The 13,350-nt window shown below is 42.5% G+C and overlaps 1 protein-coding gene across 1 annotated transcript in view; it reads right to left on the bottom strand.

The window, feature by feature from the left end:
• Positions 1-6,911, bottom strand: part of nr6a1a (nuclear receptor subfamily 6, group A, member 1a) — a 124,271-nt gene extending 117,360 nt beyond the window's left edge. The window contains exon 1 of the mRNA XM_080894611.1: positions 6,633-6,911. Within this exon, the coding sequence (XP_080750737.1) occupies positions 6,633-6,699 (67 nt within the window). The 5' untranslated portion in view covers positions 6,700-6,911. The remainder of the gene's footprint in view (positions 1-6,632) is intronic.
• Between the last annotated feature and the right edge of the window lie 6,439 nt (positions 6,912-13,350).

Here is a 13,350-nt window from a genome sequence, read left to right as displayed (position 1 = left end):
TACAACTTGTAGAACTTTGGAAAGCTCATCCGAGCCTTTTCGATGTGGCCTCAGAAATTATCACGACACAGCAACCGTGAAAATAGTTGGATTTACACTGCTGCTCAATCACAGCTGCCTGATCAATGTTTTTCATTAGCAATTTAGCAAAGTTGATGGTGGTGGTGTGTCTGTGTGAGTGAAAGACAGAGAGGGAGAGCGAGGTTCTGTTATAACCTTCATGTTATGGAGGCACAGTGTGAGCACTCAGGTCGCATCAGAGCATCGGGCGGTATAGTGTGAGACCTGCATCGTGACCTATGAACTTCTAACCCCTGCGAGTCAATCGTGCAGTTTGAGCAGGAGCTGAATAACGTGACTGAAAAAATCGCACAGTGTCTGCCCAGCTTTAGGTGTACTGTCGTCCGAGACGTGCACCGCAGTGTCGGCGTTTGTTCCCCTGTTGGCCATGCTTCTTGTTGTGGTCATCTGTTGTCTTCCGGTATTTTCTCCGTAAGCGACCTTTCCTCGACCAATGAGATGAGCGGTAATCTGAATTGTCATACTCGAATTGTCATAAGTGTGCTGTCAGCTCATTGGTCACAAAGCAGGAGAGGGGCTGGGAATTATGTTTTCAAACAAAGCGTTAATTCCATTAACATTTATAGACTACTTTTGATTCTCACTGTATTACGGGACAAAGTGCGTCCCTTATTAGCTCAATACGGGACGAGTACTTTTGTTTCTAAATACGGGACGATTCCGTATTTTAAGGGACGGTTGGCAACCCTACCGACAATCCATCAAGCGGTGCAGCTCCGTAGCTTACCAAAGTCGTACTCAAACATTTGTGACAGATTGCTGAGCGCCGTGTTCCACATAAAATCGGTTCGCGGCCATCAAGTACAACCAGAATTCATACATAAGGCGCGCTGTCAACTTTTGAGAGAATGAAAGGATTTCAGTCCGTGCAGCACCTCTGGGCTGCATGGCGTTAGCGTGGTTAGCTCGTTAGCGTGGTTAGCTAGCTAACACATTGACGCCGTCCCGCCCCACGCACGGGGCGATGCGCAGTAACTCGTTAAAGGAGATTTGCCGTGTCCATCTTGTCGCTTCCTGCAGGTGAAGCGATGGGGGAGGAGGGGGAGTTGTCTTCAGTGAAGGCGAGGCCGAGTAACGTTGCGTAAAGACGAAAGTGGACGAAAGAGAGGCAAACTTGCGGCTCCACAAGTATAATTATAACGTAACATAGACTATATCGATATAAAGGATATTGTCAGATCTTATATCTCGTATAAAAATATATCGATATTTTTTAAAAACTCGATATATCGCCCAGCTCTAGCTCATAGCTGACCTTACCAAAGCCTCTTATTAATTCTGTAATGCCTCTGCTACTTAGTTGGGACAGAAACTTTATCCCACAGTTTGTGAGGACCTCTCTAGAAATCTGTACACTAAAAAAAAAAAAAAAAAAAAAACTTTCACTAATGCTCCCTGATTTATTAGCAAGCATTTGTAGACAAGTTGTGATCTATTATATGAACTACGGATGAAAACAGCAACCTGCTGGAAATGAGAACACAAGGTTTTTGCAGCACACTGTTTGCAACTAGTTTCACCCAGTGACAGCTTGCAACCTCCAGCAAACACCTGCCAACCAGTTAGGAAATACCCATATTTCCCTAAAGACTTCCAGGGTGTCACCGGCTGCTTTAGGCAAATCTTTGATTCAGATATCCCAGTAAGTGACACCTAGCTGCAGTGAGTGACAACAGAAGCCCCTATTTTTCCCCTTTAAAATGGAAATATTGCAGTTCCTCAGCTGCTCTTTTATAACTTCCCAGACAACTGCATCCTTCAGTACTGCAGCTTTACAGGATCCCTACTCTGCATACCAAGTTCAGTGTTTTACAGCTGCCTATAAACTCATCTTCCACCCAAATTCAAACTCAAATTGAAGCTATTTACAGCCTTTGGCCCAGGCTTCGTGTCAAAAACAACAGAAGCTTGGCAAAAGCACTGCCAACAGCCTCAGACCAATTGTACTTACTGTAATACATTCCCTCTCAAAATATGGTTCACAGCAGCATGCTATGTCCTCCCTCGTCATCCTCCCCCACAGCTCATTAGCAGCTGTTAGATGCTCAGCCTATGCCAGGATCAAGGCAGCAAACTTCTGTGAGAGAGCAGTCCCAGCCCCATACCTCATGGATCAAGTGAAGGTTGTAAATACTTTCCTGGGTTACGGTGAGGTCAGCAGAGACCAGGGCCATTAATGCTTCAAGAGCAACATCCCTGGTTGCCGTTCCCATAGCTCTCATCCGCCACCTCCCCCAACATGTCCATCACAGCACACACAAGAAGAAAACAACAAGCAGAACTTTAGAAGAAGATTCAGAGCTCAGGGCGAAGAAAACCCTGGAAGTGTTTGTGAACTGAAAATAGCATAGTGAAGTGGAAAAGGCTTAGACGATCACAGGGAACTGGAAAAATATTTATCAAGATTTTATGAGACAAGATGTTTTTAAGGGCCTGAAAGCAAATGGAAATAATTGAGCACCAAACTAAAATATTTCACTTGTTGAAGGGGAACATTTTGGAACAACAAACCAGAACATTATTAAAAATTGAATTAATCCATCCAACATGTTCTTTTAGTTCCTTTGAAATGGTGTTAATTAATCTCCCCATTATTTGTCTTTCATCCCATCCATCACCAGCTGACCCGCAATATGTGTTGCCTGGAAACAGCACCATCAGCATGAAGGAACTGCAGCATTTAGACCTCTGGAACTGATGAGGACTCAGTTTTCACCGCTCATACTCGACTAACTTCTCTTTAATAGTTTCTCTCATCTTAACATGAAATCAGGGAGGTGAATGTTTCCCTGTAAGGGTGAAAAAAGTATCTGAGTTATACTAAACATTTTGCAGAAGATGTAATCAGATTGTACTCCACGCACGCTGTCTTGGGTCAAGAATCAAATTGAGATTAGCTGTAATGACCTCTGACATCTAAATAGAAGGTTAAACCAATCAGGCCAGATGTCCTCTCAGTATGTGGGATAATCATGAAAGAGCAAACAGATCCTGATGTTGTTACTAAAGTCTTATCATATTATCAGGAGAGACGCAGCAGCGAGACAGGAAAACCTGAAAATCTAGAGATATTTCTACGTTGGACACGACTGAGGGCACTATCACAGTGATCACAGCTGCAGATATATAAAGAAAATAAAAATATATAAATATAAATACAGATTCTGAATGTTTAATAACAAATATATACTTTAAAAACCAAACATGTACTTGTAATGTAATTGCAACAGGACATTTTTGTAGGTTTTTGTATTACTCCATCATTTTAGAAATCTGTCTACTCACTGACCACAGGCCTGTGTGATGAAGCTGATCTATACCAGGGTCACATTATAAAGCCACCTGCTTTATTTGTTTGTTTTTCGCTGCAGCGATGTGCATTTATTGCAGCACTTACAGGATCTTCTGATAATACATCTTCGTTTGTTAAGACTTACAGAGTTGAACCTGTGAGAGACCTGATGCTTTGGTTACACTCCACTGCAGACACCCACAGCCAAGCAGTCATTCTTGCTACACTTTATAAACCACCGCCTGGAGTGCAGACGGTGCGCTGTGATGTTAAGTCAATATGGGCGAGTCCACACGTCACAAAACAGACGTCCATATGGACGCTCACCATCTAATGTTAAAATACTCACAGCCACAGAGTAAAAGTGCACTCGAGGCTTTTCACGAGTCGAACAGAGAAAATTATTGTCCTGCTTCATGAAAGCTGAGCTTCAGTTTACAGCACAGTGAAGTCTGTCATCCACAGAGACCACAGAGGAAAATGAGCTTTTCATTAGAAACGGAAACATACATGATATTGGTTTTGTATTATCACTCTCTGATACATTTATCTTTTTTTCCTTTCTTTAAACAACAAAACAAGCGCGACACCACCTGGTGGGGAGTGTGTTCAAAAAAGGCTTGACTGAAAGACAAGAATCACTATGATGCTGAAGGCGCTGCAATGATTTTTGTTTCTTCTCTTGATTAACTTGAATGAAAACGTGTGTGTGTGTGTGTGTGTGTGTGTGTGTGTGTGTGTGTGTGTGTGCTGATGCTAACACTGATATTGTGGCAGCAGAGGAAGTGTTCTTAAGAAAAAAACACAACATGATGGATCACATCTACATTCCTGTCACCCCCACACTCCACTCCACCCCCACACGCCTCTACTGTACTCCTGGCTCATTCAAGAATCGGGGGTGGGATGGCGGGGGTGGTGTTTGTATCCTGTCCCTGTCCCACCCACTGCCAGCTACCCCCTTCACTCTGCCCCAAGGGAAAAACACACACAACAACAAATGTACCAGCAGAGCAGGGGCTGACAAAGCACTTTGTTTCAACCAGTTCATGCCAGTCTACTTCACCCATGCATCAAACCTATCTTCCCGTGTGTGTGTGTGTGTGTGTGTGTGTGTGTGTGTGTGTGTGTGTGTGTTGGGGCAGGTGAGTGGGGGGGCACATGCGCTGCTTACTGTTCCATATGACACAGAAAAGCAACAAACTGCAGTGAAGAGCTGGAAGTACTCGATTAAAATCTCAAAGTGGTTTCTATTACTTTACTAAATAAACTCACATTAAAGTAAACAACAATATTCACTCTGCTAAACATCTTTTGATGAAAAAGTATCAAAGTGGTCACTTTCAAGATCAAATCTCAAATGAAACGAGAAAGTAGGGATGTGTGGACATACGAGCTGATGCTGAGTGACATCAGGCCAAAACCATTCAAAGTAAAATCCTGTTACAAATACTCAGCCTGTTACTTTGTTTTCATGTATTTCCTCCTGTTTGTCATTTCTGTTTACCTACTGTTTTCTACTCTGCAAACAATTAGAAATGATAAATAAGCCGTTTTGTTTGCAAAGATAACACTGACCATTGAATCAGCTGCTATCAGTCTTTTTAAAGATACTGACTCATGGGTAATATTAAGTATTGTTTGTTTCACAGTTTGGTGTTACAGTGTGAACGACAGCTGAAGGCTGAACGTTCATTTTTAATCATCAACTTTTGTGTTTGACCACCACAGAAACGTGGAATAATCGGTTATCTGTGCATTTGAAGTGTTTATTAGTTTCCTTCAGTCATGTGTGGCGTTTAGAAATTCCTGCCATATCCTGAATTTTAAGACCAGGTATTAATGAATTAAGACATGATGAAGAAATAAACATTTTGACGAGACATATTCTAACAATATGCAGGGAAAACATTATTTACAGAATTATCAACGAGCCTAAAATGATTTCAAAACGTTTTATGAAATACTTTTTATTGTTTGGGGTGTATTTCTTTACTCGTGTTTTTATGCTACGATTGAAAAATTAAAATGATTTAATCTGTAGAACTGCTCAGGCTGTTGTCGTCATTATTGATTATTCTGTTGATTATTGCTGGAACCCACAGAGGATGTGTTTCAGTGAAACAAAGACAACGCCTGAAACGACTCAAGCAGCAGTCACCACCACAAAACATACTTTAAAAAATATTAAATTATTCATGTTTAATCAAAATTAATAAATAATTGTGGGTACATTCACGAAATAATTTCAGTATTAAAATGAAACTAAGCCTAAAAAATTTATGCATTAATTTTACTATTAAATTAAGAAATCTAAGGGAAATTCTTAGGGGGACATTTCAATCTAACGTGCTTCTTAAACAGTCTTAAATCTTCATAATGAGACTTATTAAGTGGATCAGAACACAAAGTCCACCCCGATATCCATAAGTCACGTTGAGGTCCTCAGGGCTGGCAGGGTTAAAGGAATTTTAATCTTGGAAATGTCAATAAATCTTCAGCCACCCGCACGGGGGCACGATATGGGACTGGCGCCTGGGACAGTCTGCTGCAAGGCATTGTGGGCTTAGTGTGAGCCTGGAGCTGGTCAGCATCACAGAATATTAGAAACGAGTATCAGGCACACTGAATAAGAAGCCTTTCCAGCAGCACCGTGCCACTGTAAACAAAAGTCAGCGGGACCGGTGCAGTAGGGGGGTGGACCTCTGCATCCTCTGTTATGGCCTTCTTGCCATCCTGTGAAGTGCCGGATTTTGAGGACTTAAAGGACTAAAGGCTTCGGGGCATTCTCCAAGTTCAAAAGTTCACCTTTTACGATCTTCCCGAGCCTGACTGACCACCTCCAAATAAAAACATTCCGACCTCAGTTCCCAGCGAGCCCAGCGCCATCTCTCTCTGTGTGTCTCACACACACACACACACACACACACACGATTAAGTCATATCCACCAGTGAAACAAACTCATCCGTGCTACACTGCTAACTTCGTTACCAACGTCTCCGAGTCTAATAAAAATAAAATCACGCGGCTGTCCCGCTGCTCCTTTTTTAAACTTGCGCGTTTTCATCAGCGCCGCTTCAGAAAGGCTGCGGTGCACGTGAAAGGCTCGTGCAGCAGCAGTGATGAGGCGCTGATCACACAGCCACAGCCACGCGCTCATGTTTTGAGGTGAGCAGCGGTGCCCGGGACAGCAGCAGCCGGGCTACGTGTGCTCGTGTGCGGACGCGAAGGAGGCTGTTCCACGCCAGGTTTGCCTACCGTTTACTGGCTTGGCGTCGTTTCTCTCCGGGTAGTCGAACCCAGTCGCCCTCTTCTGTATCTCCATCCTCCTGCATGGACTGAACCCGAGTCAGCTCGAGTCCGACGTCGCCCCTTCGCGCCGCGGAGAAAGAACCACGCGCGTGGGGGTGAAGGGGCAGGATGACAGCACTGGCGCTTCGGTCTAAAGTGAAGCTGGCGCTGCTTTGGTCGCCGTGTTTAGCTTGACTGACTCAGTACTCGAACCGCGGACCCATGCTTTGACCCTCCTGCTTCCAGTCAGCAAGGAATAGCTGGATCCACACCCCCCACCGATGGTGCGTTTGAGGATGTCGAGGAGGGTGGTGGACGGCAGCTTCTTAAATCAATTAGTGGTGATGGGAGTCTTGGACAAAGGCTTCTATGCAAAACGTCACATCATCTTATATTTATGACTGAAATCCTTTCACATAATAACGACACAATATTTTTTCATATCTATGATTTATTATTTCTTTACATTAGTGGTGTAGTTTCAGATGCTCAAGTGATGAAGTCAGTGCAGATCTGAGAAGCAAAAACTCAGACTTCACACTGCTCTAAACACTCAGTTTCAGGCAGTTTTATTTCTAATTTAGACACTTTATGATGATATTAGGTCTCCCTAATATGGGCATCTCAGGCAAACAGCTCCAACTGTAAACAGAAGCCCACTTACCACAAGTTTTATTTTTAGGGCCAGCCAATCATTAGGAAGGAGGAAAGGAAATAAACAGCTTGATTAAGAGAGGATGCTGTACTAAGGCCCAGTATAAGATAACTAGCTAAGCTATCCTAGTAAAGTTCAGGAGTGGAGTTGGAACTGAGCAGAGTAGGTCATGTCATAGTTATCAGAAAGTAAAACCTACAAGAAAATGGTCAAAGGTGATTGCAAAGAAAAGCGTCTGGACTTCTTTTCTTTGCAAGCTCCTTTGACTACGATGACCTGGATGACTGACAACCTTCACTACAAGAAAATGAATTTTTCACCTACCAGCTTCCAAAATGTGCGTCTGATAGGAGGAGGAATGTCTGATTAAACTCCTTGAAGTATAATTCTCAGAGAAACCAAGTGATTGATAACTGACTGTTGCTGGATTGTCTGCAGTTAGGCTTGACTCAACTTAAACATTGATGTGTTACTCCAGGTCCATCTGTCCGGTTGCCCAAGCACAGTTACTAACACATTATGTGCTTCTTCAATCTTTTTTTAACCAGTTCTGTAATCGATTTGTATTTAGGGTCTCAAAAACATTCTGAGTATTTCAGAAATATTTATTGGAAAGAGTTACAAAAAAATGAAAATTCAAACTGTGAAAACACTGACATATTGGCTAGCAGTTACAAAAGTGAAATGAACTGGCTGTTCAAGATTACAATCCTGTTTCTTATGTGACAGGAAACCCAGCACATATGACTGAAAAGGCCACAAGTGCATTATCTCCTTCTCTTGTAAAGGGTTGTCCTGTGTATCCTTGCTAAAATAACACAAGAAAGGAAGCACTAAATCAACTTTTCCAGGCACTTAGAGAATTTGACCAGCTTTTGTCAAGTTACTTAGATACTTCCTGGTCATTTTACTAATTTGAAAAACATCCAGAACATAAGCCTGACACAGATTTGATAGAATACGCCCCAAAAGTTGCTTTCCTAAGCAAATAATTAAATAACTGAAATAAATCATCTTCACTATGCTCATTAAATAATTCAAATAAACTCAGTTTTTGTTAGACCTTTGAACAAATCAAAATGAATTACTTATGTGTGTTTATTTCATAATGAAAACATTAGACATCACTGTTTTCTCACACATACCAAAGCACAGTATGAGGTGAGATCTCTTTATTATTAAATCTATTTTAAGGCTAATTGAAAACAGATAAATCGTTTTATTTTCATTACTATTCAGCGTTAGATTGTTCAGCATTGTTGCTGATTTGTTTATTTAATATTTTGCATTGTGGTTTTTCCGACATAACACGAAAGCAGCACAAACACACAACAGATATTACGTAACAAGCGTGCCTTATTGGTCTGAAGGAATTGTGGGACATGAAGTTTCGTAACCGCCCTTTTCTGGTGTCTGGTAAAATTGAAGGCCAGCGTTTACCACGACAAGACGAAAACTAGCATGATAATGCTAATCATAGTTACCGGACAGCTGTTCGGTTAGTAACCAGAGACAGATGTTTCACATTCGCTGAGTCAGCGTCGGGTTTCGGGCGGGCCTCGAAGGTCCAGGCTCGCCCAATAAAGTCACTGTGCCCTCGGCTGTAAGGTGCACTAATGCAGCATCATACAGCTTGGTAATTATTAAAAACGCCAACATTCATAGTGGCCACGAGTCACTGCAGTGCGAGCTTAATGTAATCGGTTCACAGTAGTTTAGCGTTTCTGTAGCAACCGTGACAACCAGCATGACCGAGGAGGCGGCTGGGTGGACGGGCCTGTGCAGAGCAGACTTCGGGTAGGGACTCTCGGGTCTATTTCACACTAAAAACGGGGCTTTAATCAGCTTCTGCTGCTAGCTAGCTAGCTACACGAAAATTGAAAAACAAAACGTGTTGAGGACACTGTGCGCTCACAATAAACTGTCCTAGTGTGTGGTGAGTTCACTGATCCAAATGTGTCTCCGGCTTTGCATCTGCAATTTAAGAAAGATATGTTTGCACTTTTCTAACCTTGGCTACGTTTCTCTGAGTGTACTACGCGTTGTTGTAATTAAACACTAGCGCTTTTGTTGTTTGGAGGAGCAAAGTGACCTGCCCACCAGTTAAAGGTCTGCTGCCATCCTGCGGAGACGGTAGGGCGAGGAATAATTTGGGGGTTACAGCGCCCTCTGATGGTCTCTCTACAAAGTCTCTGTGTGTGAAAAAGCGGTTTGCTAGCTGAAAGGCTCCCAGCCACCGTACCAGAGAAACGTTTCTTCATGCGAATAATTAACCTACGCTTTATTTAATAATTAATTAATAACATTTAATATTACCCGACGTGTTTTTGTTGGCAGCTCGTTAAAACGTATGTCACTTGGCGTATTTAACCTGACTCAAAAACAATGTTATTACAACCAACCATTTAAAGTCTCTGTTTATGTGATAATAGCGCAAAGCCACTGCAGTTTGAAAGAAAAAATGTGTCCTTAACAGTTGGAAGAGGGACAACAAAAGTATAAATGTATAAAGAGCATTTTCACATTTCACCAATCAAAACGGATTAAAAACAGCTTAAAGTTTGTTGTCTTTCTCAGAGCTGTTGTTGTCTTTTTTTTTCCAGTGGAAGTTATTCTCCTCATATGTGGGGGTTTTTTTTTGAGTGCCAGCTCCCTGTTTTCTAATGTTTATAATGTTTTATAAGTCCCACTAACCTTAAATTGAAAATATCACGATGTAGAAACAGATGTGATAAATCCACTGCCACTCCTACATGTCAGTAACTTTGGTCTGTACTTTTGGTTCTTTTATAAAAAAGCTTTGCCTTCCACTCGCCATCAAGTGCTGCTCAGACATGATCGCATCACTTTGGGTTTTCTCTCTAATATTGCTGCACCTGACACACAGTCTGTTGTGAACTGAATTGAGTGTGATTAGATGCACAGTAGTATTCAGGTTTTGTGCCTTGTTTTTGATAATCCCCGTGCAGTGTTAGTTTCCTATTGTTTCAGCCGCTTTGATCATCAGGGGTTTTATATGACACACACACACACACACACACACACACACACACACACACACACACACACACACACACACACACACACACACACAACAGGATTTCTATCAGAGTCCTCCAGGTAACAGATCAAGGTTTGTCAAAAACAAGCATGAAACAATAGTGTGGAATAAGATGTGCTCAGTAGTACTTTATTACAATGTTTCAACAAACACTTTTGGAACAATTCATTATTTTAGAACCCACAAAAGAATTTACATTAACTTAAAACTGAATTAAAATGGGGGGAAAGATTGATTACACTCTTCCAAGTTTTCAAGGAAACCAGTGGCGAGTGGATGTTGGAATTCTGTGGGTCCTGTTTATCTTCTTTTATCATTTCCTTTTCTGCACTGGTACTCATACTCATCTGTGTACCCAGGATACTTCCTGGCTTTAAAGGTTCTTTTAAACAGAGAACAGACTTGTTTTTCTTTAAGGTTTTTTCAACCTGATCTCAGACGGGAAAAATGTAGACACCAAGTTTCTCATAGTTAACCAAAGCTAGATGTGAAGGACACTTTTTTTCACTGCAATAAAAATAAAAACTTGAGTCTTGAAAAAAAAGTAAACAAACATTTTTTTGAACTTGGAAAGCAACAAAAATAAAAAATAAAAACGAAAAAGGAGGTTATGATATCTGTTAGTGATTAGGCTTTGATGGAGGTGTTTATTGAGATGTGTGTGAGTCAGTGGCTTTGAAAGAGATGATTTTCATTGCATTACTTGCACTGATGTCCTTAATCTTGCCTCTGACGTATACAATCATAATTAAAAAGACTAAAGCTAACAGTGAAACGTTTAAAAACTACACTGAAATCAGCAAACCTGCTCTGGAAACAGAAAGTAAACTGACATGAAAAAAAAAAGTCTAACAACTACACAACACTTTTGTTTTTGCTCCCATTCCCCATGGGATGGACGTAGAGACCTAAAATTCATTCCAGATACACAATATAACCATCCCTCCCAAACAGTGGTCACAAATCAGTCCAAATGTGTGGTAGTGGGCACATCTGCTATATTGAGATAATCCATCCCACCTCACAGGTGTGCCACATCAGGATGCTGATCTGACTTCATGAGTAGTGCACAGGTGTACCTCAGACTGCCCACAACAAAAGGCCACCCTGGAATGTGCAGTTTTGTCTCACAGCAAAATGCCACAGATGCCACAAGCAATGAGGGAGCGTGCAATTGGCATGCTGACAGCAGGAATGTCAACCAGATCTGTCGCCCGTGCATTGAATGTTCATTTCTCAACCATAAGCCGTCTCCACAGGCGTTTCAGAGAATATGGCAGCACATCCAACCGGCCTCACAACCGCAGACCTCGTGTAACCACACCAGCCCAGGACCTCCACATCCAGCAGGTTCACCTCCAAGATCGTCTGAGACCAGCCACCCAGACAGCTGCTGGAACAATTGGTTTGCACAACCAAACAATTTCTGCACAAACTGTCAGAAACCGTCTCAGGGATGCTCAACTGCATGCCCGTCGTCCTCATCGGGGTCTTGACCTGACTCCAGCTCGTCGCCGTAACAGACTTGTGTGGGCAAATGCTCACATTCGATGGCGTCTGGCACGTTGGAGAGGTGTGCGCTTCACGGATGAATCATGGTTCACATTGTTCAGGGCAGATGGCAGCTGAGAATGTCCCAGTTCTTGCATGGCCAGCATACTCACCGGACATGTCACCCATTGAGCATGTTCGGGATGTGCTTGACCGGCGTATACGACAGCGTGTACCAGTTCCCACGAATATCCAACAACCTCGCACAGCCATTGAAGTGGAGTGGACCAACATTCCACAGGCCACAATTGACAATCTGATAGACTCCATGCGACGATGTGTTGCACTGCATGAGGCAAATGGTGGTCACACCAGATGCTGACCGGTTCTGGGTCCCCAGACCCCCAATAGCGCAAAAAACTGCACATTCCAGGGTGGCCTTTTGTTGTGGGCAGTCTGAGGTACACCTGTGCACTACTCATGATGTCAGATCAGCATCCTGATGTGGCACACCTGTGAGGTGGGATGGATTATCTCAATATAGCAGATGTGCCCACTACCACACATTTGGACTGATTTGTGACCACTGTTTGGGAGGGATGGTTATATTGTGTATCTGGAATGAATTTTAGGTCTCTACGTCCATCCCATGGGGAATGGGAGCAGTAACAAAGGTGTTGCGTTTATATTTTTGTTGAGTGTAATTTGAAAATACAAGCTGTAATAATTGTGTTAGACACACAAAAACGTGCATACAGTTCGTTTTCCTGCCCCTCAAACAGAGTGGGACATTTCTGCTGTTTTCAAAGGAAACCTAAATAAGGATCAGTAGTCTGCATTGGCTCTATCTACAGCTATTGTTAAACATGCTGTTTCCCTCATGTCCTGCAGATGTCTCTGCTGACTGCTCCTCCACGGGAGGCTGAAGCATCAGGCAGGTGAACTACCGTCAGCCTCAGAAGCGTCCAGACTGAAGCTCGTCTGAGAACTTTGTCTTTTGCTTCATGTCAGCAGCACAAAATCATCCCAGAGGTTTCCTGATATGTTTTCACACAAAATGTGTTGTATGCTTGAACGATTCATTTAATTGGCTTAACAAAAAATCCTCTGAAGATGGTGAGCTACAAGACCACGGGTAGGTAGGGACTGTCACCCCGACAGTCACAGAAGTACTCAACAATGCGGCGGATCAATGTCCAGACGGTGGCGCCACAGGCATTCAAGTGTATACTAGAGCTTAGTCTTGTGAAAATCTATGCGACTTTCATCACCGCCTTTAAACTTGCAAAGAGCGACGCAGTGTCGGAGAACAGTTAAATGCACGGATGGAAAGCTACAAATCCAGATCACAGTCACTTATAAAGTAGTTTAATTTAGTGACTATGGATAATAATCTTTCTACTTTTTTTCTTTAAGCACATATTTTTAAACCGAAGCTATCCGTCCTCTACACAGTGAACACACACAACCACACACAC

Source organism: Rhamphochromis sp. 'chilingali' (genome assembly GCF_963969265.1).
Source record: "Rhamphochromis sp. 'chilingali' genome assembly, chromosome: 10".
NCBI classification, from domain to species: Eukaryota; Metazoa; Chordata; class Actinopteri; order Cichliformes; family Cichlidae; genus Rhamphochromis; species Rhamphochromis sp. 'chilingali'.
Note: the sequence above shows the minus strand (reverse complement) of the source record. Positions and strands in the feature narration are given on the sequence as shown.